This window comes from Martes martes (genome assembly GCF_963455335.1).
Source record: "Martes martes genome assembly, chromosome: 9".
NCBI lineage: Eukaryota > Metazoa > Chordata > Mammalia > Carnivora > Mustelidae > Martes > Martes martes.
The window spans coordinates 22,329,890-22,348,627 of record NC_137896.1 but is presented as its reverse complement, the minus strand read 5'-3'; the positions used below and the strand labels follow the sequence as shown (position 1 = coordinate 22,348,627).

The 18,738-nt window shown below is 41.3% G+C and overlaps 1 protein-coding gene across 1 annotated transcript in view; it reads left to right on the top strand.

Moving 5' to 3' along the window:
• PHF20 (PHD finger protein 20) overlaps positions 1-18,738 on the top strand; it is a 146,612-nt gene that overhangs the window by 112,557 nt on the left and 15,317 nt on the right. The window contains exons 11-15 of the mRNA XM_080813576.1: positions 4,221-4,319; positions 6,032-6,196; positions 7,174-7,352; positions 14,768-14,867; positions 17,781-17,976. Coding sequence (XP_080669702.1) covers positions 4,221-4,319; positions 6,032-6,196; positions 7,174-7,352; positions 14,768-14,867; positions 17,781-17,976 — 739 coding nt within the window. The remainder of the gene's footprint in view (positions 1-4,220; positions 4,320-6,031; positions 6,197-7,173; positions 7,353-14,767; positions 14,868-17,780; positions 17,977-18,738) is intronic.

Genomic DNA, 18,738 nt, shown 5'->3' with positions numbered 1-18,738 from the left:
ATGTTGGACCAGAATCCCACTTGTGGGTCATATCAGGCTATTCCAGTCCCTGTCTTAGGAACCACTTGGCCAGGCTCAGATTATCTAAACCTAAGATTGCAAACGGGGCCATGGGATTACTCTTACTGATTCAACTGAGTGTGGAGTCAATCCTGCTCAATTACACGCTGCTCAGTGAAGGAGGAGTATAAGAGATTCTCAGAGATAGATGTCTCCTACACCCAGCAGGTGCAAGGTGAGAAAAGAAACCCGCAGAGCCAGGAAGCCAGGTGGTGGTGGTGTACTGTAGAGCAGATCCATGCCCTGGTTCCTATTTCAGGGACTGTGCTCAGAGCCCACGTCCTCTCAGAGGTCTGAGTTCTCCTTTCCTGTTCGGCAGTCTGCGTGATCTTGCAGCTTCTTTGAATTTCACTCCTCTTCTGTTGCGTGGTAACAATGTTAGGCTATAGCTGCATTTTATGCAAAATTACCAGTTTGAAGTTGTATGATTTGAAAAGTCTTACGTGCAAAATTTGAATTAATGCAAATCCTAAGAAACAGAAAATTCATTAACCATGTGATTTCAAAGGCCAATGAAAGCGTTCATTTTATGGAAATGTTAGTCATGAATTATGTGACTTTGAATAATGTGGGGACTTCAAGAATCCCTTGTATGGAATGAACCACCCCATTCTTCTCTTACTGCCTTTTGGGTTTCTTAAAGGATGTGATACAGTTTTATAAAATATAGAATGAAAAAAGACCCAAAAAACCCCTCCCATACTTAGATGATAACTGGGTATGCCCAGGTACTTGGCAGTTTATACCCTACATCTTGACCTCTCAAGGATCCAGAACCAAGGTGATCTCTTCTGCAGCCACTTCTGCTGATTGGGTTAATGCTCTTGGCCTTTTAGTGAACTAATGGATATAGTTACTTTAATTTGGAGGTCATTAAAACCTGAGTTTACAAATCAAAAAACTGGGTTGGGCAACAGTTTCTGTATGTTTGTGTGTGACAATGTATCAGCTTTTCTTTTTAGAGAGTTTTTTTTTTTTAAGATTTTTATTTATTTATTTGTCAGAGAGAGTGAGTGAGAGCACAAGCAGAGGGAATGGCAGGCAGAGGGAGAAGCAGGCGCCCCGCTGAGCAAGGAGCAAGTGATATGTGAGGCAATATATCACCTTCTTTTAGTCCTTTACTCAGATGCTTCCGGTGGCCTCCTAAATCGCTCGTAATAAAGACCAACTTTCTTACAAGGCCCCACATGATCCCATGATCCGCTTCTAGCCACATCATCTTCTCTCCCTCACCCAAATTCTCATTTGAGTTCCAGTGGAGACATGCAGGCCTTCTTGCTGTTTACTGTTCTCAAATTCCAGTTGTTCATTGCTTATATATAGGAAAACAGTGGGCTTTTGTATGTAAACCTTGTTCCTTTGCAACCTTGCTATAATCACTCTTAGTTCCAGCAGGAGGTTTTTTGGTTTTGGTCTATTCTTTGGGATTTTCTACATAGACAGTCCTGTCTCTGCAAACAAAGATAGTTTTATTTCTTCCTTTCTATGTGTGTAATGAGCGAGAGTGTGGAGGGAGAGGCAGAGTAGGAGGGAGAGAAAATCCTCAAGCCGGCGAGGAGCTGAGAGTGGAGCCCAATGCGGGGCTTGATTCCATGACCACAAAATCAAGAGTTGGCCACTTAACCTGCTGAGCCAACCAGGTGCCTCATGAGTTCTGTTTTTAGATCTGAGGAAGACTGTTCCCAGGGTCAGAGGAAAATAAATATTGTTGATAGATTTTATGAAATTCAGGAGGCATTTGACCTTATTTTGCTAATTAGCTGTATGACCTTGGCCAGGTCAACTTACTCCTTTGGACCTTGGTTTCTTAATCGTAAATGGAGTATTTTTGTAAGTTAGACCAAGGTATTTTCTGGAGTTCTTGTTTGTTGAACTTTCTCAGTTGTGGAGTACTTTAACTGGGAGGGAACTTAGAGACCCTTAAATCCTGTGTTCTTTAGCCAGTGGATTAACTTCTGTCTATAGAGCCCAAGCTTGACAGCTACGGAGGGCAGCCCACTATCCTCTCTGATGGTTCCTGGATGCCCATTAAGGAGAGAGGCCTGGGCTGTGGCGCTGACATGGTGCTGAAGAGCACCTGTTTTCAAATATCTGCGTAATGTCAGGCAGGTGCCTTCACCTCACTGAGCTTTAGTTTCCCCAACTGTAAAATGAAAATGATATACATAGGTTGTTAGGATTAAGTGAGATGTTTGTGGTTTCTTTGCACACAAGTGCTTAGTTAAAATCAGATGAATCCCGGGGCACCTGGGTGGCTCAGTGGGTTAAGCCTCTGCCTTCAGCTCAGGTCATGATCCCAGGGTCCTGGGATCGAGTCCCGCATCGGGCTCTCTGCTCGGCAGGGAGCCTGCTTCCCACCCCCCCCACCTCTGTTTGTCTCTCTGCCTACTCGTGATTTCTCTCTCTCTGTCAGATAAAGAAATAAAATCTTTAAAAATAAATAAAAAATAAAAAATCAGATGAATCTGATTGTTACCTTACCTCATAACTGCTTTGTGATCATCTTGAATCCACATCAGAATCACTTGGAGAGTGTTTTTGATGCCCTTGGAAGCATGCTAAGTGAAAGAAGCCAGACACAGAAGGTCACGTATTGTGTGATTGCATTTCTATGAAATGTCCAGAATAGATACATCTGTAGCTATGATGCAGAATGGTGGTCACTAAGGACTGAGGACCTGGGAGAAGCTGTTTAGTGATAAAGAATTTTCCTTAGGAGTGATGGGAATGTTTTGGAGCTGGGTAGAGCAGGTTGTACAGCATGGTGAATGCCCTACATACCACTGAACTTTTTCTTTTCTTTTCTTGTTTTTTTTTTTACAGCTTTACTGAAGTTTAATTGTGCAGTGAACTGCCCGTATTTAAATTGTATAATTTGAAGAGCAACACAGTCAAGATAGTAAACACATCTGTTTCCTCCCAGACCTTCCCCATTCCCCTTTTTAATTCCTCCTTTTCATTCCTTCCTTTCTCTCATTAGGCACTGTGTTGTTTTTTATTTTTTATAGATTACTTTTTGTCTTCTAGAATTTTATACAAATGCAATCATTCAGTATGTACTAGGTTTTATCTGGCTCCTTTTACTTAGCATACTTGAGATTCACTTAGGTTGTTGCACATATTAATACTTAATACTTTTATCGCTGAAAAGTATTCCCTTGTGTGAATGCACCACAGATGATTCATTGACTTGCTGATGGACGTTTGGGCATTTTTTACTTAGTGTGATTAAAACTACAGCTTCAGTTGGTGTTCATGTGCTTGTCTCTGTGTGGACGTGGTATCCCTTCTCTTGAGTAAATATCTAGGAGTAGAGTGGTTAGGTCCTAGGATATATATGTGCTTAAACCCTTCTTGACCTCTGCAGAGTTAGGCTTGATCAAGTATTTGAAATGCTATGGACACATTTGATAAGCAAAACAACAGGATTTTTGCAATGGGGAGGCTACTGTTAACTTTGAAAACTGAAAACAATCTTAGAGTGGTAGGTGGGAAGCTTTTTAGAATGGAATTAAGAAAAACTGAAGTGAGGAGTTTGGGTAGGGAGTGTTGATGACTTGAGTTTGCAGTGAAGAGTAGCAGAATGAAGCTGTGGTATGTAGTATTCATTTTTAAATGGGTAGTTTTATGTTATGTGAATTGTACTTCAGTTATTAAAAATTTTTTTTGATGTGCAGGTCACACTGTAAGCCACATAAATCAGCATCGGACCTGGGCACTCACTTTTTAAAAATCTCACCCGGTTATTGTAGTATGTAGCCAGTGAGGAGTCGTGGTGATCTAAGTAGGGTTGGCAAACTTAATCTGTAGAGGGCCAGACAAAAATTTTCAGCATTGAAGGTCACAAAGTCTCCATCTTCACTCTTCAACTCTGCTGTTGAAGCATGAAAGCAGCCATCATCAATATATAACAAATGAGTATCGTGTGTTTCAATAAAACTTAAGATAACAGGCAGTGGGCCAGAGTTTGCTTACCATTGGTCTAAAGGCTAGATGACGGAGAAGGGGTTCCAGAGCCTTGAGGGGAATAGAAGGTAACCTCGTAGGCAGAGCCAGATCTAGAACTCTGTCCCTTTGCCCACTTTAGTTCTTCACATTGGACATTCTTATTTGAGAATAAACATCTTGGAAACAAGACTTACACTTATTTTTAATTCCAGCTGCAAAGGACAAGGAAAAGAGTAAAGAGAAGAAATTCAAAGAGTTTGTGAGAGTGAAGCCAAAGAAAAAAAAGAAAAAGAAAAAGAAAACCAAACCTGGTAATTTTTCCCCTGGGGTGTTTCACTTGGGTTTCTTACCATGGGTTGGGGAGGGGTTGCTTTCTCTCCTGGCCCTGAGCTTGCACTGAGGAGAGGAGGGGCCAGCAAGCCTGTAAGGCAGCTTGTGGGATCAACCTAGCATGGACCTTGGCAGGGGAGGAGTATTCATCCTGAGTGTTTCTGGGCCACAGTGGCATCTAGGAAGGCCTTCTTTCTTGCTGCCTTGGCCAGTATGATGGTACCCTTGTCATAGGGTAATGTGAAAGCATTATAGTAAGAGAAGGTATACAGATGAATGACTGTATTTGTTTGCACACGCAGCTTTTTTTTTTTTTTTTTTTAAAGATTTTACTTTTAGGTAATCTCTACACCCAGTGTAGGGCTCTTACGACCCCAAGATCAAGAGTCGCATGCTTCACCAACTGAGCCAGTCAGGCATCCCTTGTACACTCAACTTTTTTTTTTTTTTTTAAAGATTTATTTATTTGAGAGAGAGATCTTTGGGGGGAAGGGGTAGAGGGAGAGGGACAGAGATTTTTTTTTTTTTTAAGATTTTTTTTTTAATTTGACACAGATCACAAGTAGGCAGAGAGGCAGGCAGAGAGAGAGAGAGGAGGAAGCTGGCTTCCCGCCGAGCACAGAGCCCGATGTGGGGCTTGATCCCAGGACCCTGGAATCATGACCTGAGCTGAAGGCAGAGGCTTTAACCCACTGAGCCACCCAGGCGCCCCAGGGACAGAGATTCTTTTTTTTTTTTTTTTTAAAGATTTTATTTATTTATTTGGCAGACAGAGATCACAAGTAGGCAGAGAGGTAGGCAGAGAGAGAGAGGAGGAAGCAGGCTCCCCGCTGAGCAGAGAGCCCGATGCGGGGCTGGATCCCAGGACCCTGGGATCACGACCTGAGCCGAAGGCAGAGGCTTTAACCCACTGAGCCACTCAGGCGCCCCAAGGACAGAGATTCTTAAGCAGACTCTGAGTTAAGTACAGAGCCCAATGTGAAGCTCAGTCTTGTGATCCTAAGATCACAACCTGAGCCGAAACCAAGAGTCGAATGCTTAACTGACTGCTTCACCCACAGACCCTACACACAACTCTTAAACACATATCACTGAACCGTTTCAATAAAGGATTTACTTCTCGAAGAGTGTGTGTCTTACTCCTACAAAGATGTTAAGAAAATCAGTGTTCTAACCTTGGGAGCCAGAGGGTTGCCGTGTTTTTTTTTTTTATTTTTTTCAAGATTTTTTAAAACTTAGTTTATTTATTTGACAGAGACACAGTGAGAGAGGGAACACAAGCAAGGGGAGTGGGAGAGGGAGAAATACGCCTCCCGCCGAGCAGGGAGCCCAATGCGGGGCTCGATCCCAGAACCCTGGGATCATGACCCGAGCCAAAGGCAGATGCTTAATGACTAAGCCACTCAGGCGCCCTGCCATCTTTTGTTCTTAATATATCTTTTGGCTTAGAAAAACAATCTTATCAGAAGAAAGGGAGAAGGGTGATGGTGAGGAGGAAGCTTTTGGTTTTGAGGTTTCTGGAAGTAGCTAGAAGTGTTAATCCCTAAATCTGTCCTCCACACCCTTTTGTCATTGAATTGATCCTCTGCTGTGGAGTTGTTTGAACAGTGGAGCTGTTGGTTGGCTGGGATTGATTCTGGAATGCCCTGATGATATTTGGGCATGCTAATTCCTTTTTGATCCTATCTTCCAGAATGCCCTTGCAGTGAGGAGATCAGTGATACCTCTCAGGAACCTTCTCCACCTAAGGCATTTGCTGTCACCAGGTGCGGGTCCTCGAATAAGCCTGGGGTCCATATGAGCCCACAGCTCCATGGCTCAGAATCTGGAAACCATAAAGGGAAAGTGAAAGTATCCGGTAAGGAGACTGTCTGCTGACTTAATCATTTGTATAGCAGTATAGTTGGAGAAGGCTGGATTTATGTTGACACTGTAACTTACTCCCCAGGCCCTCTGTAAGTATAAGTCTGTTACATTTTCAAAATAAAGAAGTACGTCAGATAAACCAAAGGCTATTAGCTGTGCCTTTCCTGAACTTTTCTTCTCTCCAACTTTGGTTTTAGTTGAATGCCTCTTAGGTATGTCCAGGCCAGTATGTCTGTAACCCCCAAAATCCATTATACCCCGTCCTCTCGCATGCCCGCCCTTCTCATTGCTCCATTTCTTATTGATGGACTCTGCATCTAACCTGGTTACTTGGGGATATCTGAGTCAACGTTGAAGCTGCTTCTTTTCCAGCAATTTAGAGGGTGATTGTGAATTTGGAAAGAGTAATTATATGGAAAGTACTTACAACAGTGTCTGGTACAAAGGAAATGATCAGTAAATGTTAGCTGTAATTATAACTAATCAGGCACCAACATCTAGTGATTCTAGTTCTGATTATCCCTGGAATCTGCCCCTTCTTCCTTTCCTACTGTTGACAGAGTTTTAAAGGTGGCTCTGGATGTAGATTTGACAGTAAGCCAGGTCCTGGCTGGAAGGGATGAGGTTGAGGAACATCTTTGAGTCATTAGGATGATGATATGTGTAGTTCATGGGGCGTTGCAGCCTCTCTGCCAATGAGCTCTGTGACCTTGAGCTGCCAATTACTTTGGGCTTCACTCTCAGTAAAATGAGGAATGGAATTCAGTTCATCACCAGGCAGCATGCATCATTTGGGCTGTTGCTAGATGACAGGCCCAGGGAACAGACTGGAGTTCCTGTTTCCCAGCTCTGTGAAAGTTCATAAAGGAGTGGGGCTGTAAGGTCATTTTCACTCTTGACATTCTAGGTTTTTTAAAATTTTGTAATTATAATTTAAAATAGTGACTGTTGTTTTTCCTTTCTTCTCAGAGGAAGATAATTTGAGTGAGTCCTCTTCTGAGAGCTTTCTTTGGAGCGATGAGGAATATGGTCAAGATGTTGACGTGACCACCAACCCAGATGAAGAACTTGATGGGGACGACCGCTATGATTTTGAAGTGGTCCGCTGCATCTGTGAGGTTCAGGAGGAAAATGACTTCATGATTCAAGTAAGTAGAGCTTCCAGGAGACAGGCATAGGGAAACCTAAACTGGTCCTTGGAAGGAATTTGCAGGGACTGCAGTTTGAGGACAGCAGACATAGAGTCATGTTAGAAGCCCCAGCCAGGTCGGCACTATTACCAGCAGCACGCTGAGCTTATTACTTTGTAGTTCAGCTTCTTCTGAATCTCAGGCTGGTGTAAATAGCCTGTTAATAGAATGGGAGAGGACTTGAAACATCACTGAGTCTAAGTCTTACGCTCTGCTTGGGGCAGCTGGGACCCACAAACGGGAAGGGCCTTGCCTGCGGTCACACAGTGAGGAGTTGAACAGCAGGGATCCGAATCTCTGGAGTGGCAGTTGAATCTTCCTATGGTCCCTTACTTTCTCTCTGATGTAAAATTTCTATATGGCCTTAAGAAATGGAGGCCAGTTTCATAACTTGCTTGTTTCTTGTTCTTTATTTTCCTGACATTTGTATCTGTCATTTCCATCTCTGGGATGTGCCTGTGGGGTAGGCCTCCCTTCCTGCTTGGGGAGAGCATCACTGGCCAGCACCTGCTTGCCTCTGGCCCTTTTCTTGCTTTTAATGTCAGTTTCAGTGAGGTGGCTGCTGGCTGGCTGACTCCAAAGGCTGTCATTAATACCCCGCGTGTCTTGGCAGCTGCCTGGACTGTCCAGGGAACCTGAGTTGTTCAAGTAAGTCATGGTTATATTGGTTAGGATTCTTTGGAAGTTTCTTTGTTTTTCAATAGCCTTCATGGTAACCTCTGGGAATTCAGAGTACATAAATGGTCTCAAATAGTACCTGATATTTATGACCTTTAGTAAGCCTTAGGTCAGTGGTTTTCAATCCTTTTAAATATCAGAACCCATTTTCCTAATGGATTCTTTCATAGAGCCACAAAATGTATAACAAGTTTAAAAGCATTAGTTTTGAAAGTTCATAATAGATCATCTTCACTTTTGAGTTCAGAAATGTGAATGGTATGCTTTTTCCCACGAAGTCTGATACGCAATCAGGTTTGTGTGTGACAGTTGCCAACCTGAAGCATTTCAGTGATTCAGTAGTTTTCCTTTTTGTGAGACATGGCCGTTTGTATGGGTGACTTTTCCTAAACAGCATGCTGTGTAGTCACTGATTAATGAGATGGGAGGGAAAGCTTTGTTCCAAGTGTAGCACAATAATGAGCTAGCCTAGCAGTACAGAGCTATGTATATTGGTGGGTTGTGTTGTCTTAAGTTTAAGTTTGGGAAACATTTGAATGTGAATTTTTTGTTTTAATTTTTTAAAATAGTCTTGTTTCTAAAAAGATACTCATTTGCAGAACCTCTGAAGCTCAGTGGACTACAATTTGAAAACTCTTACATAACATGGAAACTAAGTAGAAGTTTTTTTTTTTTATTTGGTTTTTGAAAGGATGTTGAAGATTTCTATCCTGTCTCTCTGGGCGTGTAGTCAGTTCTGGGTCTTAGAAGCCTGATTTCATCTTCATTTGTCCATAGAAATCTTTAATGGGTGAGTAATGAAGGCCCTTCCTGGCAGGGCTTTTCCAGCTCATCAGTAGAAGAGACCTAGTTCTGATCCACTGTGCTTTTCCCACTGACTTTTCTATAAGTAGCAAGGATGATGGGGTGTTCAGGGAGGTAGAGCTTGGTGTGGCATTATATGGTATATGAGGAAACAAGTTTGGAGCTGCTGAGGCCATACTAGCTGTTATAGGACAGAGTCAGGAATTGCTTTCATCTCCAGCTTCCCAGGCTCTGCATGACCTTCCCCTAGCTCAGCTCAGCTCAACATTTGTGGCTTCCTGTGGTATTGTGATGATGAGCTCTCTTCAAAACACCTTATGTTTTGCTGTAGAGGACTGTTCTCTGCTGTCCTCTTGCTGTCTAGAGCTGGCTTTGTGGTATAGAGGGACAGTTTTTGACTTTCCCTGTTATTATGAGCAATGTACCTTTTCCACTCAGTAACTTTAGTTAAAAGGCATACATTTGGAGGGAGCTCTGGAACAAATGTAATTTAAACTTTGTAAATATATTCATCATCTAGTTTTAAATGTATTTGTCGTCTAGGAAGGTTCAATGATTAATTTTTAAATAAATTTTTTTACTTACATTGGTAATTTGCACTACCCTAGAATACATTTATTTTATTTTTTAAAAGATTTTTATTTATTTATTTGGCAGAGAGACACAGTGAGAGAGGGAACACAAGCAGGGGGAGTGGGAGAGGGAGAAGCAGGCTTTCTGCTAATAAGCAGGGAGCCTGATGCAGGGCTCGATCCCAGGACTCTAGAATCAGGACCCGAGCCGAAGGCAGATGCTTAACACCTGAGCCACCGTGGTGCCCCTGCCCTAGCATATATTTAGAGTTTGTTTCCTAGAAGATGCATACATTGCTTTAGAGGAGTAATGTTCTCTGATCATTTCATTATTTGATTGGTATTAACATTATTCAAGTAAATTATTATTTGATTTTATTTACCAGTGGCAATAATTTAAATCATTGGGAGGTTAAAGTCCTACTTAATAATCATGAATGTTTGAGAAATCTGGGTACCACATAAAAACGAACCTCAGGAATTCCATTTGATATTTAAATTATTTTAATTGTTACAGGACAGGTTTGGGCAAACGTTTTCTTAAAGGGCTAGGTGATAAGTATTGTAGGCTTTGAGGGCCCTGTGTTCTTTGTTGCAGCTACTCAGCTTTGCCCCAGTCAGCCATAGGCATAACATAATAAATGAACATGATATGATACTTTACTTACAAAAACAGGGCATGAACTGAATTTAGCCTCTGGGTGTAGTTTGCCCTAGACTAACAAATACATATTAGGTGCCAAATCCAGTAAAAGTTGTGTAGCAGTTTTAATCAGAAGTCCACTTTAAAAGCTTTGTTTGTTTTAAGATTTGTATTATTTGTTTGTTGCTAGCTAGAGCATTCATATAATTCAAAGTCCAAAAAGTATACATAGGTATGGAGAAAAAAATCTGACCCCCAGCTCCCCTTCATGGGAAGCACCCTTTGTCAGCTTCTTGTGTAGCATTCTGGAAACACTCATGGCTAAGCAAGCAATAACAAATATATTCTCTTCCTCCACACCACCTTTTCAATTATGTGGTAAAATAACATAAAATTTACCATTTTTAAGTGTATGTGGCATTAGATGAATTGAGTCCATTTACATTGCTGTGTAACCATCTTTATTTTTAAAAACACAATTATGTAGTATTTTCAATATCTTTTCTCATTTAATAATATATAAGTTGAAGTCTATTTCATTTCAAACAAAAAAAAGCTTCTTTATTCTTTTTTATGGCTGCATCATAGATGGATCATCATTTATTTAACCCTTCCCATGTTGATGACATTTAGATGGTTTCTAACCTTAACAGTAATGTAATGAATAATTTTGTGTAAGTATGCCTGTTGGACCAAGTTTTGGAATTAGAATTCCTGGGCCACAGGTAATGTGCATGTATAATTTTGATAAATATTTTTATTTGTTGTTAGCAATATTATATAAACTCTCTGTGGAGGCTGTGCCAGTGAACAGTCTTAGAGCGCCCTTTTCAGTATAGGATATCATCAGACTTTATCGTTGCTCTTCAAATAAGTGAGAACAACAGCACCTGGGTAGCTCTCTCCACTAAGTGCCCAGCTCTTGATTTCAGCTCAGATCATATCTCAGAGTCGTGAGATTGATTACCTTGTCAGGCTCCACGCTCAGGAGGGAGTCTGCTTGAGATTCTCTCCCTCTCTTTCTGCCTCTCCCCCTGCTGGCGCACCATGCGTGCTCTTTCTCTCTCTCAAATAAAAAAAATCTTAAAAAAAAAAAAAAGGATAAGTGAAAAAATAGTCTGTTGGTATAGCCACTTTATAATTTTTTTAAAAAGATGCTTATTTATTTGAGAGAGAGCGAGCATGAGCATGAGCTGGGGGGAGGGACACACAGAGAAGGAGTAGCAGACTCCCAGCTGAGAGGGGAGCCCGACATGGGATTTGATTGCAGGACCCTGCTATCATGACCTGAGGTGAAGGCAGATGCATAACTGCCTGAGCCACCCAGGCGCCCCTGTAATTTGTTTTTTTAAATAAATTTTTAAAAATTTCATACTTGTAGCGTTTGGAAAACACAGAAAATCACAAAGAAGAAAACAATTACCCAGATTATTTTTACCTAGAGATAAGCAGTGTTAATATTTTGGAATACACATACACATATATATGTAAATGAAAATTATGCTCTGTAAATATTTCTTCATGAGAATAACACTTTTAGGATAAAAGCAAATGTTTATTATAAAAACTTCAGGCAGTACATAAAGGTATAAAGAATTACTTGATATTTATATGTAATCCCCAAACCTAGAAATACTAAAGTATATGCATATTATTGGTCTGGTTGATTTCACATTAATTATATTAACTCAAATAACTATTCATTAATTCTTTTAGTGGTTGATTTGAACATCTTTTTTCTTTAAGAATTAGATATTTTCCTTTGACCTGTCTGTTCATGTCCTTTATCCATTTTTCTGTTGGATGGTTGGTCATTTTCCTACTCATCTGTATAGGCTTTTTTAGATCTTGTTTTGTATTGGCTGCAAAAACAGTTAAAACTACTTGTACCCACTCTGTCATCTGTCAGATTTTTTGTTTTTATGAGTCGACTATATCAAACTTTCCTTTAATGGCTTCTGAAATTTAAATAACAGTTGCTTCCTCATTGGAAGTTCGTGGAAGTTTATAGAAAAATTTGTTAACAGAATTTGCTTGTGGTTGATTCTGGTACTTTTGAAGTTCCACTTAATCTTCTTAAAGCGAGGTAAATATTTGATCCACCTGGAATTTATCCTGGTATAAGGTGTAAGGGCCATAACTACCCAGTTGTCCCAACACCATGCCCCGTTACTGAAATGTCACCTTCGTTTATTTTATTTTATTTTTTTAATTTTTAAAGATTTTATTTATTTATTTGACAGACAGAGATCACAAGTAGGCAGAGAGGCAGGCAGAGAGAAAGGAGAAAGCAGGCCCTCCCTCCACGGAGCAGAGATCCCGATGCGGGGCTCGATCCCAGGACCCTGGGATCATGACCTGAGCCAAAGGCAGAGGCTTTAACCCACTGAGCCACCCAGGAGCCCCACCTTCGTTTATTTTATTTCCATATGTGTTTGGATTGCTTTTTAGATTTTCCTTTTCCATTGATCCATCTGTGTATTTGCTTATACAATTCTATTCTAATTATTTTTACCTTTATAATATTCTTAAAATATCTGATAGGGCTTGTACAAACCCTTTTGTTCTGTTTTATAAATTTCCTGACTATTAATTTTAGGATCACCTTCTATCCAGTTCTACAGCTATTCACTTACTATTTATGTGGTACTACAATATTTTTATAAATTTACCTAAGGAGAAAGGACTTCCTTTTGATGACTCCTGCTATCCAAGAATATGATATTCCTTACCATTGACTTAAGTCTTTGTGTCCTTTAAATAGTATTTTAAAATTTTCTTCACAGAGATCTTGTATGTTTTATTCTTAGATATTCTTAGATATCTTAGATATTCTATTCTTAGTCTCAGGTTTAGTCTTAGATACTTTATCTTTTCTGTTATTATTCTTGTTCATTTCTAAATTTAAACTTTTAAAAATGAATAGTTTTTTAGCCAAACCCTTATGAAAAAAGTTATTTTGAAGTTTTCAACGTAGCTGTCTTTGATTGAATTTTAGTGAATCCCAGTTCTCAAGAGATTTCCAAATGTACTGGTTAGACAGACATTCATTCTTTTTTTTTTTTTTTTTTTTTTTTTTTTTTTTTTAAAGATTTTATTTATTTATTTGACAGAGAGAGATCACAGTAGACAGAGAGGCAGGCAGAGAGAGAGAGGGAAGCAGGCTCCCTGCTGAGCAGAGAGCCCGATGTGGGACTCGATCCCAGGACCCCGAGATCATGACCCGAGCCGAAGGCAGCGGCTTAACCCACTGAGCCACCCAGGCGCCCCTGACAGACATTCATTCTTAATTCTGTTTTCTACAACTAACTCTTTGTTATTGTGCGGTGTTTACTTTCCCCCTGAGCCTTAGTTCCTTCATCTGTAAATTAAAGAATTTGCATCGGATCTTAGCTAAAGTCTGTCTTGCAGCTTTGCCTCTGTTGATTCTGACAGTTAACTTCCTAGGGGATTCTTATCTGCCCAGGAAAGCCTTCTTGATGCTAGGGCCTATCTGGCTCCAAATAGCTGAGGACTGTCTGAGCTTTGGAGTTTGGAGTTTAGTCCCGTGTGGCCAGGCTAGTGGCCCACCCTCAAGGCCATGCTGGGAAGGAAGCTCATTGCCTACCTTCCAGAGCTATCTGTCTGTTTGCATAGTTAAAGTCTTAGGGTCCTGGTTTGAGATTCCATGAAGTGTCCTAGTATCTCATTTGGCATCGTTTTTACTTTCTATTCCCTCCAGACCCTTAGCCCTCAGGCTTACTATCCTTAGGCCATCCACAGGGGTGCCTTCATTATCTGCTCCTTTCTTTCCCTCTCCTGCCCCTCCTCCCCACTCTCCCTCTGGCCCCTTACCCAAGTAAGGCAGTGGAACTAGCTTTGCTGTTAGCCAGGCCTGTGTTCTGATCCAATGTTGCCTCTCTTCAGCTGTGTGACCTTTGGTAAGATTGAGAGAAAATAAACTCAAAGTGCTAGCATGGGATTATTCCAGAAGGTATCAAAGTAAATTAGGTTGTCCAGTTGTAGTAGTAATAGGTGCATGAAGGCTGTGTACTGGGCTCCTTGATGGGAATTTTTATATATGACCCCATGATTCCTCACAAACAGCCCCCATGGTCAGTAGGTGAGTACCCCATTTTGCAAGTGGGGAAGACTGAAGCCCAGGGAGAAGTGACCTGTGTAAAGTCATACAGCTAATGAATGTCTGAGCTAGAATTCAGACTCAGGTTTTTGTCTTTCCAGTTTAATCTTCCTCTAGGAACTTGAACATTTCCCCTCTGTTCTCATAATGTGATCAGAAAAGTGAAAGCCTCTAGAAACGGGAGTGAAGATAGTCATTCTTTGAGATCACTGTTTTATAGATCTAAATGGTCTTCATCTGTGCTGTCTGGTACACCAGCCACTAGCTTCACGTGGCTTTTGAGCACTTAAGTTGTGGCTAATAGGACTAAGGAGCTGAATTTTAACTTAATTTGTTAATTTAAATATAAAGAGCCACAGGTGGCTAGTGGCTGCCACCATGGCCGGCACAGTTGTCGATGAGGGGTTGTAGCTCGGCTCCTGAGTAGGTCATTTGGGAGTCCTCTCTCTCCCCTTTCCTTCTCCCTCTCACTGCCCCTCCCCCCCACAGTGCATCTTGCTTTTGGATGGAGGATACCTTCTGAGTTTAATTTTTATTGCTTCTTTAATTCTAACAGTGTGAAGAGTGCCAGTGCTGGCAGCATGGGGTCTGCATGGGATTACTGGAAGAAAATGTGCCTGAGAAATACACCTGTTATGTTTGCCAAGACCCTCCAGGTAGAGATTTCTGGAGTCAGGGATATTAACAATATGTAACCTTTTCCACAGCTGGCCATGGAGCAGCCTCACTGTCTGTGATATTGAGACTTATTTCTTCGACATTGGCTAGACTGACTCCTCCTTGACCCTGTTGCTAGCTCACCTGGTAGACTGCTGTCCTGAACTTAGCAGTGAGAGAGCATGTGGGAAGCCTGTGGAAAGCCTGGCCTTGAGCTAGAATTACTTTTTTATTATAGTAAAAATTATATAATATGAGATCTACCCTCTTAACAAATTTTTAAGTGTACAGTACAGTATTGTTTCTAAACTATAAACACAGTGTTGTGCAGCAGATCTCTAGAACTTTTTCATCTTGCATGACTAAAACTGTAAAAAGCTGTGGAATGCTTTCCAGATTTGCCTGTCATCCTTGCCTTGCTTAGGGGCTATGCCACTCTTCTCTGTATTGAGCTAGTTTTAGAATGTGTGCTGCTGGAGCAAGCACCTTTTCCTGTTACTGAGGGTTAGGATGTGGGCTCTGTCTTTGGCTTTTTTAGGAACCTGCCTCTGCTCCCTCTGGTGGCACCTGCCCTCCATTGCATCACTGCCACATGGAAGAGAGAGAAGCCCTTGAGGGGAAAGGAATAGGTGTATTGATAGGGCTTGACTGCTACCCAAACCAGCGAATAATTCCTTAACAGGCTCATTTAGTTTCATTGTTCCATGGCCACATGACTGGCCTGTGGCTCTTGGATTCCCTTTTCCAGAAGTCTTATATATCTGTGGTTCTTGTCCTGCTGTCAGTGGGATGGTGGTATCTTTTCCCTTCACCACCTGTAGGGTTTCTCCCCTTGGCTCCAGTTCCATGATCCCAAGGCTAAGCAAAGCTAGACAATGCTTAAGTGCCTCTACTTCTGTGGATCCTTTTTGTCCTATGGGGTGGTTCTGGGGGGAGCTCCTATTCCTGTTTTTGCTTATGATGAAGAAATTGATGCCCAGGGACATGAATGACTTTCCCAATCTCATAAAGCAGATTGGAATTAGAACGGACTCATGGGGTCAGATTTTGATTTTGCTGGTTATGTAGGGAGGGGCTAGTCACTGTAGTTTGTGTTCTAGCAGGTGTGTCCTCTTGAGATCTGATGACCTCTGTTGTGACACTATATCTCCTTGTGCTAGATTAGTCCATAGATGGAGAGGGATCTGTTTCTCTCTTTATCTTAAGGAAAGAATATGGTCAGAAGATTAGTCTGTGAACCACAGAATATTATTAATGGGTAGGATCTGAGAGACCACTTAGTTCAGCCCTGACATTTGATAGGTGAGCAAATATAGGCCCAGAAGGGACATGACGGGGCTAAGATCAGCAGCAAGTTAGTGCCAGATAGGAGATGAGAACCATGTTCTTTGACCTTCGTTTTATAGAGCAGGTGGTACTACTCTGAATCCTGCTGCTCAGGCCACTTGTGCAGCAGCTGCCTCTGAGATGCCACACGTAATCCCTCAGGCTCCTTAGCATTGCTTAAAAATCTCTTTTGTCTACTTTATTATCTCCCACTCCTCCCCTCTCTCCATTTTTCCCTTTTTACAAATCATGCAGCCCATCTTCATCAACTCCTCTTTATACTTGCTGAACTTTTACGACTCTTAACTGCCAGTGCTGTAAAATAGACTCCTCCTGCAGTCGAATGCTCTGTGTCCTTTACATTTATATTTATAGCCTGTGTTTGACTCTGCAGTGTCTTGGACCAGAAGTAAAACCTAACAGATGTATTCTTTAAAGGTTACTTAAAGATGTTTTTTACAGAATGGAGATATATCCCTACCATGTGTTTTAGTAAAACTAGAAAGAGCCCAAGGACCTTGATAGGGATTATGTGGGTTATTTCGGGGTTTTTATAGATATTGGGAGGTAAATGGTTGTCTGGTTGAAAGCTGTTCCTTGGGCATTTGGAGCGGGAGGTACTACCGAGTCACATGTAGTTGTGTTTTCAGTTCTTTCTAAGGATCCTTGTGATGAGCAATACCACTAAAACCATCCAATTCATCTGTCATTGTAATAGATGGGAAATGGAGGTTCAGAGAAGGGAGGGTGCCTGACTGTTTATATTTAGTAAGGCAGTAGGTGGCAGTTGAAAGGGGGACTTGAAGCTTCTTTCCACTTGATAAATCCATTCAAGATGTCCTTTGCCAGATGCTGGGGATACAACCACAGACAAAATGGTTCCTATTATTGTTGCTCTTAGTGGGGTTGGGCCAGAAACAGGTGTCAAAATAAGTCAAATAAGCAAGAAGATGTTAGATAGAGATGAGTGCTTTGGCTGGAGAGTTTAGCATCCAGATAGGGAATGAGTTAGGAGGTGTTGAATTCTTACTTTGAAGGTAACAAAAGGCCTAAGGAAGTGGAAAGATGCCAGTTCTTCAGGGGCTCCAGACAGAGGGTGCTAGAGCATAGATCCTAAGACCGAAAAGATGGATGTGTTCCAGGAACTGAAAGGAGACCACTGTAAAGGCTATGAGGGTAGGGCGAGGAGGGCAGGAAGGATCTGGGTGCAGCTGGCTCATTAGGCCAGTGTTAGGGCTTTTTTTTTTTTTTTTCTCTTTTTTCTCTGTATGCAGTAGGAAGTCATTGAGGGTTTTAAATAGGAGATGCAATGATGTGATTTAAATTTAAAGAGATACCCAATTTCCCATTCCACCTCTGGCCTTTTCTTAGGAGATCAGGAAATTTACATATCTTACTGCCTTATTTCCAATCCCTAATAGGGAGCCCAGGATATAGTAGGTGCCAAGTAAATGTTTATTGGATGAATAAATAAAATGAACACAGGAATCCATCCTTCCAGTAATTTGTGTGGTATTGTACCATGATACAGGGGTCTGGGTTTCCTTCAGGCCAAGTGTTAACTCTACTCATTGTCACTGCTTTAGGTCAGAGGCCTGGCTTCAAGTACTGGTATGACAAGGAGTGGTTGAGCAGGGGACATATGCATGGCCTGGCCTTTTTAGAAGAGAACTACTCCCACCAGAATGCTAAGAAGATTGTGGCTACCCACCAGCTTCTTGGCGATGTGCAGAGAGTGATCGAGGTTCTCCATGGCCTTCAGCTGAAGATGAGCATCTTGCAGTAAGTGTGGCACCTGCAGCTTTGAGAATGAGGCTGATTTGACATGGTTTGGTGGGGGGTCGGGGGGGTTGGTGGGTGGGAGGATAAATTTGAGATTGGAAAGCCACAGAATCAGTGATAAGACCAATGAGTTTGAGACCTTTACTAAAAGTTTTCAGTTACATCTCAGCCTTTTGGCTAAGGTCAAGTGTAGTGTCTGTTCTTAGCAGTTTAATATCTAATATGTCCTCTATCCAAGGACAATACAGTAAATGGATTTTGGAACTAGGAGACAGAATAGGAGCTTGCTCCATCCTCTCCATCCATTGACCTGGTGTTGCAGTTCTTCCAGGAAGGGTGTGCCCCCTCAGGGGGGAAAAATATGTCAGTCTCACAATAAATATTCTTTTTTAAAAAAAATTCAGCCCTATTGAGGTAGAATTTATATATAATTAAGTTTGCTCATTTTACAGGTTCACTGAGTTTTGACAGCTTGCAGCCGCCACCATAATCAAAATATGGTGTATGTATTTATAATTTAGTTTGTTTACTGTTTCAGGTTATAGTTCTGAATTTTTTTTTACTGTGGTAAAATAGGTATAATATAAAATTCATGTTTTATAAATTTATGAATAGTCTTAACTGTTCTTAATAATATAGTACAGTAGTGTTAAATAAATTCACCTTGTTGAAACTAGTCTCCATAACTCTTCCTCTTACAAAATTGCAACTCTGGGGATGCCTGGGTGGCTCAGTTGGTTAAGCGACTGCCTTCAGCTCAGG